The sequence below is a fragment of the Culicoides brevitarsis genome, chromosome 1 (genome assembly GCF_036172545.1).
Source record: "Culicoides brevitarsis isolate CSIRO-B50_1 chromosome 1, AGI_CSIRO_Cbre_v1, whole genome shotgun sequence".
NCBI lineage: Eukaryota > Metazoa > Arthropoda > Insecta > Diptera > Ceratopogonidae > Culicoides > Culicoides brevitarsis.
The window spans coordinates 18,836,001-18,849,993 of NC_087085.1; the positions used below are offsets into that span (position 1 = coordinate 18,836,001).

The 13,993-nt window shown below is 31.1% G+C and overlaps 4 protein-coding genes across 5 annotated transcripts; 2 read left to right on the top strand and 2 right to left on the bottom strand.

Annotated features, from left to right (window-relative positions):
* Positions 1 to 224: 224 nt before the first annotated feature.
* LOC134833654 (tetratricopeptide repeat protein 7B) lies at positions 225 to 5,189 on the bottom strand. Its single transcript, XM_063848094.1, has 8 exons — positions 5,146 to 5,189; positions 4,871 to 5,092; positions 4,535 to 4,814; positions 2,181 to 3,700; positions 1,993 to 2,117; positions 733 to 846; positions 479 to 675; positions 225 to 421 (listed from the first exon to the last, which is right to left on the bottom strand). Exons 2-8 carry the CDS (start codon positions 4,992 to 4,994, stop codon positions 289 to 291), a joined length of 2,493 nt encoding a protein of 830 aa, XP_063704164.1. The 5' UTR covers positions 4,995 to 5,092; positions 5,146 to 5,189; the 3' UTR covers positions 225 to 288.
* A 106-nt stretch (positions 5,190 to 5,295) lies between these two features.
* LOC134827103 (proteasome subunit alpha type-3) lies at positions 5,296 to 6,226 on the top strand. Its single transcript, XM_063839658.1, has one exon. It carries the CDS (start codon positions 5,383 to 5,385, stop codon positions 6,136 to 6,138), a length of 756 nt encoding a protein of 251 aa, XP_063695728.1. The 5' UTR covers positions 5,296 to 5,382; the 3' UTR covers positions 6,139 to 6,226.
* A 2,676-nt stretch (positions 6,227 to 8,902) lies between these two features.
* Positions 8,903 to 10,405, bottom strand: LOC134830847 (guanine nucleotide-binding protein subunit gamma-1-like). 2 transcript variants are annotated; one of them, XM_063844447.1, is made up of 2 exons: positions 10,227 to 10,405; positions 8,903 to 9,538 (listed from the first exon to the last, which is right to left on the bottom strand). In XM_063844447.1, exon 2 carries the CDS (start codon positions 9,520 to 9,522, stop codon positions 9,310 to 9,312), a length of 213 nt encoding a protein of 70 aa, XP_063700517.1. In that variant the 5' UTR covers positions 9,523 to 9,538; positions 10,227 to 10,405; the 3' UTR covers positions 8,903 to 9,309. The 2 variants fall into 2 exon arrangements, with proteins under 2 accessions (XP_063700517.1, XP_063700525.1); XM_063844455.1 differs by having other exon boundaries at positions 8,906 to 9,535.
* Positions 10,406 to 11,687: 1,282 nt separating this feature from the next.
* LOC134838386 (developmentally-regulated GTP-binding protein 2) lies at positions 11,688 to 13,032 on the top strand. Its single transcript, XM_063853905.1, has 2 exons — positions 11,688 to 11,855; positions 11,911 to 13,032. Exons 1-2 carry the CDS (start codon positions 11,792 to 11,794, stop codon positions 12,936 to 12,938), a joined length of 1,092 nt encoding a protein of 363 aa, XP_063709975.1. The 5' UTR covers positions 11,688 to 11,791; the 3' UTR covers positions 12,939 to 13,032.
* The last annotated feature ends 961 nt before the right edge of the window (positions 13,033 to 13,993 follow it).

Below are 13,993 nucleotides of genomic sequence, written 5' to 3' on the forward strand. Positions count from 1 at the left end.
TTAGAATAAATATAATATTTTTGTTAGTTGGTAATATTTTTTTTTCATTATAAATTTAATAGAATGTTACTTTTTTCACCCATTTTTTGACTAATATCATTGACTATGATAGAATTGTACATCTAGATGTATATAACTTCAGACTATACTACAAATGGACCAAACTTTGCGTTCCTCAAACTACGCAGCACAGCACCATCACTGGGATTAGCTCCAAAAACCTCTTAAAATTGCTGGACGAAACAAAATAATACTTCTAAAGAACTAAAATCGATTGTTTTTTGTGATTTATTCGAACGTCAACGAGATTGAGGTGAATGGAAGTGTCGGGCAAGTTGGTTCTAGGGTCAAAGCGGTGGCCAAACAATCGGCAGCGGCAGTGTAGTCTCCCAAATTTTCCATTACTTGACCGAGAACGTGCCTAAAAAAATTTATTTATTTTTTTAAAAAATTTTTTTCAGAAAAAATCATTTCTTACCAAATTTTCGGACAATTAGGATCGATTTTAGCTGCATCTTTTAACGTTTTCTCCGCTAAACGTGGTTCGCCTAACGCTAAGTGGGTTTCTCCCAATGCGCACAGAGCTTCGGTGTGATATGGATTTGCGGAAACGGCATTCAAGAAACATTGCTTGGCGTCAGACCATTCAGAGAGATAGACGTGGACTTGTCCTTTCTGTAAAAAAATTTTTTTTAAAGAATTTTTTTGGTGAATTTTAATGGGAAATCTTACCATGTACATTAATTGGTGAGACATTGGATAGATGAGATTGGCTTCCGTTAGACAATTCATTGCTTCGCGTGGTTGTTCAATTGCTAAATAGACGTCGGCAAGTAGGAGCCAAATCTGAAAGGTAATTTAAAAAAAATATAAAAATTTGATTAAAAAAAATTAAAACCTTAAATATATAATGGATTTCAACATTAAAAAAATAAAAAAATAAAAATTTTCAAAAAAAAATAATAAAATAAAAAATTAAAATAATAATTAAATAAGAATTTTAGCAAAAAAAAAAAAAATTAAAATGTAGAGTAACAAAATTTAAATCGAAAATTAAAAATGTTCTTCGAAATGCGTAAAAAAAATAAAAAAAAATTTAAACAAATTTAAATAAAGTTTCAAATTAGGTACATTTAAAATAAATTTTAAAAAGTCATAAAAAATGACAAAAAGTCTTTTTTCATAATATTTCAAAATTTCACAATTTTTAACAATATTTCATAATTTTAAAATTTAAAAAAAATACTAAAATTCCACTGAATTTTTTATATTTTTATGTTTATATTTTTTTATATTTTGGCAAATATCTATAAAATATATTTTTTAAAAAATAAAATTAAAATTAATCAAATTCTTTGATTTAATTAATAAATTAAATTAATTTAATTAGGCGAATAAATTCAGGGGGAAAAATAAAAATTAAATATAAAATACAAATATTTTTGACATATTTTGGAATTTTTTGTTTTAAAAATTTTTGAAAAATCACAATGTAAAAAATGGTAAAATTATAAATTTAAAACGATAAAAAATTTTTAAAAATTTCTATTTCAAAAATGTTGAAAATTTTTTATTTTTTGAAAGTCACGTGACCAAAATTTTTTTTCAAAAATTTTCAAAAACTATTTTTTATTTTGGAGATTTTGTAACTGAATTTTTTATATTTTTTTCAAATTTTTTATGTTTAAAAATTAAATAAATGTTTTTAATTTTTATCTAAAAATATTTATAAAATATTTTTTAAAAAAATAAAATTAGAATTAATTGATTAATCAATCAAAATTAAACAAATTTTTTTATTTAATTAATAAATTAAATTAATTTAATTAATAAATTTTGTTCAAATTGTAGCCAAAAATGTTAGGTAAAAATTCAAAACTAAAAAAATTTTGTGAAAATCGATAATTTTAAAAATAATTTGGGAATTTTTTTTACTGTTTCCTTCACTCAATTTTAAAATAACATAAAAAGCCTCGTAAAAAAAATACAAACCTTCAATTGAATCATCCACGGTTTTTGTGGTCCGGGTCTCGGACTAAAGGAACTTAGAGAACTGGCAGCTTCGGATAACGCATGTTCAATTCTTGATGCCACAAGAGAAGCAGCATGCACGGAATCTAAAATATAAAAAAAATAAATTAAAATCACAAAAAAAAATTAAAAAAATTTTTAAAACTCACTTGAATCTTTGTCGGACATTTGCGAAGTATGCATCTGATAAACGGCACTTTTTGTCTCCGAATGTCTTTCGTTCGTATCGTGCTCACTGCTTCCCGACACCTGCGACTCGTACAATTGGCGCCACACCGCAAACATTTTCTGCATAGTTTCCAGCGCCGTTTCCACGTCTTGCAAATAAAGTTCGAGATGCGCTCGCAAATGCAGCAAATGAAGGTTTTCCGGGAACTCGTCGAGCGCATCTTCGACAACGGCCAATGCTTCGCGCGGTTTCTTGTTTGCCGTCAGCAAAAGTGCGAACAAATGGAGACTGTGTTCGTGTTCGGCACGCATCGATAACGCCAACCGGATGTGATTGAGGGCTTCGGGAATGTTATAATTGCGTGCATGGTAGTAAGCCTGATAAAATTCCGCCAAATGGTCATTCGAGTCGGCTTGCACAGCTTTTTCCAGGGCTTCGTGCGCCAATTTGTTGTACCGATCACGATCGCTTTTGAGATGGGACGACGCTGCAATCTGAATAAGGCCGATTCCGACGTAAAGTTGAGCGCGCGACGGTCTCCGACCCTTTTGCTCCTTCATGAGAGCTTTGTTGGCGTAATCCAGACCTTCCTCCACTTTGTCCAGATGCTCGAAACACAAACGCGCCGCCATCAAATACAGAAAACTATTGTCACGATCGAGCGGAATGGTTTCGTGCAGCGCCCGCAACGCATGCCCGTGTCGTCCGAGCGCCGTGAGACTCAGACAATATTGCTTCCACACATGTTGCTCGCGAAACGAGAACTTTAAGGCTTTCTCGAAGGACTCACACAGAAATTGGATCTCGCCCCATCGCGCAACCGCCAAACACATCAAATCGTATACCGCGTCGGCTTGTCGTTGCGAATGCGCCCGTTCCTTTTGCACCTCCGGACTTTGCGTGAGAACGGCATCTTTGACGGCCAGCGACTCGGCAATTAGCAGCAAGAGGATTGTCTCTTCTTCGAGGTTGCGCGGAATGAAGTGTTGTCGTTGCGTATAGCGTTTTGGCTCCCACAACCGTTTGAGCGTGGAATTTTTCGATGGCGATAGACCTGTCGGTGGTACGTAAAGTTGTCCGGATACGCCGCGCAAAAGCACTTCGGCGAGTTGGCGCGTCAAGATGAGTCGCAGTGATTGTGTCGCTCGTGTTTCGCAGGCCGTTAACAAGGTGCGGTAACGATTTATCGCTTCCATCAGTTTGCCTGATTTGATGAGAATGATGGGCGCTCGTTGGAGAATCGTCTCGAGAATTGTTCCCATGCGACGTGGCTCCGATGATTGTGAACTGTTTGTCGTGAGGGTGCCAGTACTGGAAATTTGGGCATTGGAGTCCTGTCCTTGCAGATAGAGCAGACCCAGGTCGGAGGCTTTTTCGAAGCAAGAAATCATTTCGTTCTCTTGCTCGGCTATTTTGAACTTTGATGACGCTTTTGACGCCTTGCTTTCCAAACACAACCCTTTGATGGCATACGATTCAGCTAATATCCTCAAACTTCGACTAAAATTTAAAAAATTTATTAATTTAAATCGATTTTAAAATTTATCTAAATTTATTTTTAAACTTTTTGTCTTAGAAAAATTTTTTTCAATGTTTCTAAGAAAGCATTTGAATTACTTTTTCATAAAAATTACTAATTTTTTAACCTTTTAATGTTTTTTTTAGATATCTTAATTTTTTTAAAAATTAAATATGAAATTTAGAATTCATTTGAAAAATTAGGTAATTAAAAATTAAAAAAAAAAAATTTGAAAATTATGTTAAACAATTTCGTGAAAAATATTTTCGGATAAGAAAATTAATAAAATAGTACGAAATTATTTTAAAAATTAAATTTAAAAAAAATTGAATTTTAATTAAAAAAATAATTAATTCGAAATTATTTTAAAAATTAAATTAAAAAAAAATAGAAAATTAATTAAAAAAAAAATTAATTTTTAAAAAAAATTAAAAACAATTAATTTTTAAAAAAAATAAAAAAAAAATTATGAATTTAAAAAAAATATTTTTTTGTAAAGAATTTCGTACTTTTTTTTCTTCACCAAAAATTTTTTTCAAAAAATATTTGAACACAATTTTCATTTTTTTTTTTAACTGAAGTAGTGAAGTTTTACTGAAAATAAAATTCATTGTCAACTTAAAATTTTCTGAAATAAATTTTAAATCGGCAAATTTCATCCTTAATTCTTACCAAAAATATTGCGAAAAGGTCAAAAAATGTTTAAATATTGAAATTTTATAAGAAAAAGTATTAAAAAATTTTCAGGAAAAAAATTTTTGGGACAAAAAGTTTAAAATAAATTTGAAAAGGTCTAAAAAAAATTAAAAACTCACGACGATAACGGCTTTTCCGCCAAAGTATTCAACTCAGCCTTGACAAAATGGTCCAAACTCTCGTCATACTGCCCACAACAATATAGCAGCTTAGCCAGCAACAAATGCGAATCCAGTGCTATGCCAGCTTTTCGTCCCTCATCACCCGTCACAGACAACAAGGCCTGTTTTGCCTCTTGCAGCCCCGCCTGCGCTTTCCCAAAATTTTCCTCCGTCGGTGGATTCTCCTCCAAATAATTCTCCAATCGTCCTTCGCCAATCAAAAAGTTTCCCAAACATGCTAAAAACATAAAAAAAATTAGTTTCAATTCCGAAAAAAAAAAATCCTTGACTCACAATTGTTTGGCGAGCCAGCTTTCAGTTCCTCCGCCAACTCAATCACCTTCAGCCATTTGCCCTCTGTGCGAAATATCTCAATTGTCGTCTCGATTTTGCCCGTTGTCCGATTGCGATTCGTCATTTTTTTCGTCTAATTTTCCAACTTTTCAAAGATTAAATTGATGTTTTTCTTTTTTGCACACAGATAATTAAAGGGGACACACAACAAAAACACGCACACTGGAAGTTACGATTGTAGTCTAAGGTCTAAAACTAGTAAATTTTTGGTTTACATAATCCCGTAGTAGTTGCTGTGGGTGAATTTTGCAATTTTTTGTGATTTTCCGATGATTTTCACACGAAAATTTGTATACCACAACACAATTTTGTCCCAAGTTGCAGAAAAAAATATTTCAGTCCCAAACATCAGACAACAAGTGAACGTCTAAAAGTGACATTTGTGCAAACTCATCGCGAAACAAAAATTACACGGAGTTTTTTGTCAAGTTTCTCGCTGAAAATCCCTCAAAATGAGCTCAATTGGTACCGGTTATGACTTGTCGGCGTCGCAATTCTCGCAAGACGGTCGCATCTTTCAAGTGGAGTACGCGTGCAAGGCTGTGGAGAACAGCGGCACCATCGTCGGTCTCCGAGGCAAGAACGGAGTTGTTTTGGCTGTGGAAAAGCTCATCACGAGCAAGTTATACGAAGAAGATTCCGGTTCGCGTATCTTCACGATCGACCAGCACATTGGACTTGCCTTTTCGGGCTTGAATGCCGATGGCCGTGCCATCGTTCAAATTGCTCGCGAAGAAGCCACAAATTATCGTCAGCAAAACGATCGTCCGATTCCCTTGAAACAACTCAATGATCGACTTTCGAGCTATTTGCATGCCTACACGTTGTACAGTGCGGTGCGTCCCTTTGGCGTAAGCGTCATAATTGCGGCCTGGACACCCGAAGAAGGTCCCGAAATGTACATGATTGATCCGTCGGGCCTGGCACTGGGATATTTCGGGTGTGCCGTTGGCAAGGCGAAGCAAAGCGCCAAAACAGAAATCGAAAAACTCAAGTTGTCGGAACTCACGGCCCGGCAATTGGCGAGTGAGGCAAGCAAAATTATCTATCAGGTGCACGACGAGTTGAAGGATAAGGATTTCAAGTTGGAACTCAGTTGGGTGGGCGAAGACACGCAGGGACACCATAAAATTGTGCCCGATCTTATTTACGAGGAAGCTGTTAAGGCAGGCAAAGAGGCGATGGACGATGATGATGATCTGGAATAAAGATTTTTTTGATTTTCGTTCATTTAATAATTTTTTTGTCTATTCAATAAATTTTCATTAATTAAAAAATTTGGTACTGTTTTATTTAAAAAAAAGTTGTTCTAATATAAACATAATTCTTTAATTTTTATTAATTAAAAAAAAGAAAAATAGATTTTTTGGTAAAAAAAAAAACTAATAGAGGCTTTTTAGTTTTCTTATCTTATGTTTTATAGAAGTTTTAATATAAATAATTTAATTGTAATTAATTTAATTTTCAATTTTTTTTAAACAGAAACAAATCAGAAAATTAAAAATTACCTAATTTTTAAATTTATTTTTATTTAATTTTCGAAACAATTATAACAAACAAAAATTTTTTAAAAATTTTGTTACAAATTTTATTAAAAAAAAAATAAAAACTTGCGAAAAAAACGTGGAAAATTAATTACAGGTAATCCAACAAATTCGATTATTTTTGTGTAATTTCAATTTTTCAATTCGAAAATAACCGTAGAGAATATTTTCCATTTGATTGATTTTCTATTTTTATTCAACCTTACTTTGAAACTGAATAAAAATAAGTTAAAGGTTAAAGTCTAATATTTTTTTAAAAATATTTTAGGTATAATATTTCATTATTTTCAAATAAAATTAAAATAAAGAAAATTTTATTTGAAACAAAAAGAAACTTTTAAACTCATAGAAGTTGTTACATATTTTATAAATTTTATTTTATTAAAAAATCATTAATTATTTATTAAGGCCATTAAATTTAATTATTTCACTTTATGTCGCATGTGGATTTTTATGAAGGAGGGGGTGGAAAAAATAAAAAAAAAAATTAATATTTTTTACTAATTTTTTGACGTTTTTGAACGTTAATCGTTGATTGAAGACATTAAAATAATTTTTACTTTTAGTATTTTAAGTGTTTAAGTCAAAACTTTAATAAAATTTCACAAAATAAAAATTTAAGATAAAATAAAAAATTTGGTCACGTGATTCAAAAATTTTTTCATCAAATTTTTGATAGATAATGCGGTTTTAAAGCAAGTTAAGTTCATATCTAATATAATTTTAATTTTTACTGGACAACATTATCGTTTTTTAATCAAAAAGTACCAAAAAATGTCAAAAATTTTTCTTTTTTTTTAATTATTTTTTTTCCCTGAATTTTTTCGACAAAATCGGAGGGGGGGGGCGACATAAAGTGAAATAATTAAATTTAATGGCCTAAAATACAAAAGAAAAGTATTTTATTGAAATTCAAAATTTATTTTTTGAAAATATTTAATTTATTTATTTTTTTAAAATTTAATTCCAATTTTTTATTTTTTTTTTAAATAATCTAAAAATTTATAAAAAATTTTAAAATAAAGAAAATTTTTTATTTTTTTAATATTTTAATAATAAGTCCAAAATAAGGTTAAAAAGTTTTCATGATAAAGCTTTTTTCGGATTTTTTTAATAAGAATCATGCAACAACTACAAAATTTAATTTGAAGCCACCTAATCCTCAAATTGAATTCCGCCACAAAACACACATAAAGGTTAATCTTACCCTTTTATTTTTGTCTCTTCTTATCTCGTTGTCTGCGTCTACCCTCATTATTTCAATTGATTTCACATTTTACCCCATTCCCCCCTGCATCAAACACTCACCGCAAGCACTGGGTGTCATGGCTTTAAATAAAAGACATTTGTCACGTACATCTACGGTTTCTAGACAATTTTATTTGTATTTCCGGTTCAATAGTTTTCAGATTCTTATACAATATTATTATTGATTTCAATTTTACAGATTATTTCACACAGGAATTTATATCAGATTTTTTTTTGCTGTTTTGCGTGCGTGCTGGTTTGTGGCTGTTTTATTGCATGAAGTAAGGATAAAAGGGAGAAAGAGGATTTTTTTTTATCTGCCAATACAAAACTACACAATTTCTACGTGGATGCTGTGGCTAAAAATTGTGATGATAAAACTTGAATTGAATATTAATAACCCCGAAAATGCTCATTTTTATAAAAAACTTTTTTTTTTTTGTTATTAATAAAAAAATGGAAGAAATGAATTTCAATTGATTTTTTTTTATTTGAACCACAGCAACTTTTTTTTAGCCAAAACTTCAAATTCCTACGTTGATTTAATTTTATTTTTTAACAGTCAATAAAATTCTACGCAATATATATTTTTATAAGAATAGAAATTGAACGCACATTGATTTCAATTTTATTTTAATTTTTTTTCTTTAATAAATACTTTCAAGTCCAAGAATAGAGTCTTGTTAATTCCATGTTTTTTTTTTAATAATTAACACAAAAATGATAGAGACATTGATATTTAACGACGACGAGGATTAGTGTAAATATTTTAACAGATTTTTCTCTAATTTTGAGTAGAATAGTGGTAAATGATTGTTTTTTTGGCCGCAGTTTGGCAAAATTTGAGTTAAGAATTGTCACAGAAGTTTCTTTTTATTTATTTAATATTACAGAAAAAATATTTTTTTTTAAATGAAAATATATTTTTAATTTTTTTTTAAATGAAATTGTAGAAAGGAAATTGGATTTTTTAGGGTTTTATCTTTAAAAATTGGCATTTTTCTCTTATTTTCTCTAAATTCCTCTAAAAATCGCATTTTCCATATTTTTTCTTTTTATATTTTTATAAAATATTGTTTTACATAAGACTCTCAAAATAGTAGTTTAATATATTTTTTTTTCTTCTTAATATTCATATTTATGTTAGTTAAAGCACAAACTATTTTTTATTTTTTTTATTATTCTATTTAAACAGTGATCAGGAAATATTTTGTGTGCGATTGTATCCAATATATTTTTTTTTGTATTAAAATTTATTACAATTCATCAGTTTTTTTTTTATTTTTTAACTATTTTTATTTTAATATATTTTCATATCAATCTCCATTTTATAAGCAACATATATTTTTTTTTTGTTCTAGAAACTTGTTACAGAATGATAGTTATTAGTGACATTTATTTACTTTTTTAACATTGAGGTACCATTTATTTTCTAATAATTTGCGATTGATATTTTTTTTCTCACAATTTCCTTTTACAGAACATTTATTATCATAATTTTGTGGCGATCATAACGAAAAGTTGTTGTGTAGTGTTACACATTTGTTGAAATGAAATGAAGAAAGGTTGCGGCGCCGCGTAATTTGCTTATAAAATGTGACAAGAACTCTTCTCGCGGAACGGATTTACCTTTTGGCTGGAGAAACCGACGAGTAAGCAGTCCTCCTGTTCGTGCTCCGTCACGTATTTGATGATGTCCTCGCACGCCTGTGACACCTTCACACGTTGGATGGACGCCTCGCGTCGCAATTGCTCCACGACTTGTCGCGTATTTTGCAAATTAGATGCCATCATGTCCATTTTACTCGTTTCGCTACTTGAAAAGTGGGAAAACGATAAGTATGCGAAGAGAAAAAAAAAACATGGAAAAAAAGGAAGAGAGAAAGAAAGAGGAAATTACATTAGATTTGATGAGCAAGCAGGAAAATGGAAGGTAATGTATATCCAAAGAATAGGAGGGGCGCGAGCAGGTGCGTTTTATCTTCTCCAAACTATTTAAGATAATTTCCGGCTTAAATGAAGCTCTATTTATATCTGACCCTAATTTTTCTGTACTTCATGTAAACAATGACACAAAAATGGAAATGAAGGGAGACTTTTTCAAGTAAAATTCAAATGAAATTACGTTCAAGTGCGCTGTTTCCGTGTTTTTCTTTTGAGAAGAAGAAGGAAAAAAAACTTTTCAATGACTCATTATTATTATCATCTTTCCATAGTCTCCATGGGGACGTTGATAAAAGAAAAACTTTTGCACGATAAAACTTTTCTTTGAACTTTTACTGCACTTTGTACGGAAATATGCGCGATACACTACTTTACACGACAGGAAACAATCAACAGATGAAAATCCCTAGCGACTAATCATAACTAATTATCACTACACCGTATATGGCAATGTATGTGGATCACACCTAGCGCTATGCGACACACACGCACCCAGCCTTTTTCATCTCTACCTCTGGATAAACTTTTTTTTTCTTCGTCGTTTTTCGTCAAAGACTTACCTAAGACCCAGTTTCCTGCCTTTTCTGATCAACGGTTCCACACAAAAATATTTCTAGTCGCAAAGTTGCGCTTTTATCCAGACTTTTATTAGGCACACGGTATTTAATTTGTGGGAATTTTAGCAGAAATTTACTTTTTTTTTTGTCTCACGAGAGTTGTTTGTCGACCAAGAGTGGCTTAATAGTGTCATAGGAAGGCAGTGAGACGAATGAAAGTGATAAATGGCGTCATTCATTGATGATGTCGCAGGGAATTTTTGACACCCCCTCTATAATCGGAAACCGTTGGAATTCAAAGGGGCATTTTTAATTTCATTAAGAATTTTCTAAAATTTATTAATAATCTCATTTGAAATTTGAACTGTTTTTAATATATAATTTTTCTAGAGAGAGAGTATTGTTGAAAACTTAGCAAAATGTTTTTTTAGAACAGTTCGAATTTCAATATGAGCTCGTAAATTTTTAAAAAATGCTCAATCAAATTAAAAATTTTTAAAAATAAATGAGTTTAATTTTATTTTAAAATATTTATTAAATAAAAAAAAATAATTCAAAAAGTTTTTCAATTTAAAAAAAAGATTTTTTACAAAAATTTAAGCAAAACTCTTCAAAAAGTCAAAAGATAATTAATTTTTTATTGTTTTTTAAATTAGCATTAAGTAAAAAGCCTCTTAAGTCATACTCATTTTTTACTTACACTTAATATTACTTTTACTTAAGATTAAGCCTTGAAAGTTTTCAAAGTAATACTTAGTTTATTACCTTACACAGGTTTTCCTTCGTCTGACGATGAATAACGTTCGAAACTAGTCGCCAAATAAAAATTAAAAATAAAAATTTTGTGTTTTTATTCGTAAAAAACTTTGAGAAATTTGAAAAATAAAGACTTTTTTGTGTAATTACCTAGTTTAAGTCAAAAGTTCTTTCAGCCCTGTAATTTTCTTCGGGGGAAACTTGAATTTCATTGTACAAATGCATGTTGATCAATCATATGTTGACTATTGCATTGAATTTATTTTGTACCTAAAGAAAAAACGTACAAAAACAAGAGCTCTCAGGATATTGACGCATAGAATTAGAAATCGCAATGTTCGTTCAATTATACAACTATAAATCAAACATAGCTATACAACTTATAAAATGAAATAAATTTAAGACCAAGTCAAGAATCAGTGTAGTACAGATATGTAAGAATATTTTTAATTCAAAAACTATCAAACCGAACCAAAAAAACCAAAAAAATTGATTATAGAGACTTTTTACAACCTCGAACTTTGATGTTTTCCCCACCCCAATTTCGTTGCAACCCATGCTATATTTGCTGTGCCCCTCCATTATTTAAACTCCCGACGCTATGTATGGATGACGCCTATGAAAATCGCCAGTTAACATTTTTGCACTGGGACAATGAAAATTTTTAATTGCTACATGGGCCACTATCGTTTTCGAGGAGTACAAGAATGAGACTGACAGCTGATTCGTCGTCACGTTTGTGTTTTTGTCATCAATTTGCAAAAATTTCGCGAAATTTAGTAAAAAAACGAGCATAAGAGCCTTCTTGCACGATGGGTATCCTCGAGAAAATCCAAGAAATCGAACGGGAGATCAATCGAACGCAAAAGAACAAAGGTAAATGTATTTTTTTTCACATTTTCAACATGTTTTTATGATTTCCAATTTGCAGCTACTGAATACCATCTCGGCTTATTGAAGGCCAAACTAGCGAAATACCGGTCACAATTGCTAGAGCCCTCAAAAAAGGGTGAAAAGGGCGAAGGTTTTGACGTACTCAAGTCTGGAGACGCTCGTGTGGCTCTAATTGGATTTCCTTCTGTCGGTAAATCAACGCTTCTCAGTACTCTGACAAAAACCGAGAGTGAAGCGGCGAACTATGAGTTTACAACGCTTACCTGTATCCCCGGCGTTATCGAGTACAAAGGCGCCAACATTCAATTGCTCGATTTGCCGGGTATCATTGAAGGAGCTGCCCAAGGCAAAGGTCGCGGTCGTCAAGTTATTGCCGTTGCCCGTACTGCGGATCTCGTACTGATGATGCTCGACGCCACAAAGCCAAATGTGCATCGCGACTTGTTGGAACGCGAATTGGAGTCTGTCGGCATCCGGTTGAACAAGAGCAAGCCGAATATTTATTTCAAACAGAAGAAAGGCGGCGGCTTATCGTTCAATGCAACGTGCGCCCTCACAAAGTGCAACGAGAAAATGGTCCAGACGATTCTGCATTCGTGGAAGATTTTCAATGCGGAAGTGTTGTTCCGCGAGGACTGCACCGAGGATGAATTTATCGATGTCGTGACGGCAAATCGCGTGTATCTGCCCTGCTTGTATGTCTACAACAAAATCGATCAGATTAGCATCGAGGAGGTGAATCGACTGGCGCGCCAACCGCATTCCGTCGTCGTTTCGTGCAACATGCATCTCAATTTGGACTACCTGCTGGAAGTTTTGTGGGATTATTTGCAATTGATTCGCGTCTACACGAAAAAGCCGGGAGTCATGCCCGACTTCGACGATGGCCTTATCTTGAGAAAGGGTGTTACAGTAGAGCACGTTTGTCATGCCATTCATCGCACGTTGGCGGAGCAGTTCAAGTATGCGTTAGTTTGGGGAAAATCCACGAAATTCGATCCGCAAAGAGTCGGAATCAGTCACGTAATGGCCGACGAAGATGTCATTCAAGTTGTTAAGAAATAATAAAAAAAAATATTTTAGGAACTAAAGAAAAGATCTTTAAATGTTACTTTTTTTGTAATTTGCATCGAGATTTAATAATAACATTAAATAATTATACTCACGTTTTCTTTTCTGTCATCTTCGTTTCAAAAATGGACAATTTCCTTAATAAACACCGTTTGACAACACCTGTTTGACACTTTAGACCGAAGCCAATGAACTTTCATTCGTCGTTCAGTGATAAGGCGAATAAAATTATTTTTTTCATTTTTTGTCCAATTCAAATTTGCATGAGGGGGAAGGGCCGTTGAACGTTGATTCTCAACATAGAATTAATGTAAATTTATATTATTTTAAAATTAATTTAAAATTTAATTTTAATTTTAAAAAATAATTTAAAATTTAATTTTAATTTTGAAAAATAATTTAAAATTTAATTTTAAATTTTAAAAATATTTTAAAAATTTTTTGATCACGTGACTTTAATTTTTTTTATCTAAATTTCAATAGAAAAGCTTTTATTAAAGAAAATGTACTTTTTTTATAATTTAATTTGAAAACTGATTTTTACTCAAAAAGTTTTCAAAAATATTCCAATTTTAAATTTGGTTTTTTCCCATTTTATTAACATTATTATTTTATTCTTATTTAAACAAATAATTTAATTTAAACTTTTTTCTAAAATGGAAATTATGGAAAATTTTTTTTTGTCACACAATCTCAATTATAATAGGTAAAATTTTTATTTAATTAAATTATTTTAATTTATAATTAATTGATTGATTAATCATAACTTTAATTAATAAATTAATGAATTTTCATTCAAAAAATAACAAATTTTTCTATTTCCCTTAAATTTTAACGAAACAATCGAAAAATGAAATAAAAAATTTTATTCGCCTAACACAATAAATAGCGAAATAAAACACCAGTCTAATATGTCGGTCAATGTACAACATTTTTTTCTACATTATTCTATATTTATACCTAACACAATATATGTTATTATGTAATAAATTAGCGGCTAATTCGCGACCATCCTTTATACATGATATGATAATTGCATTATCACTTAC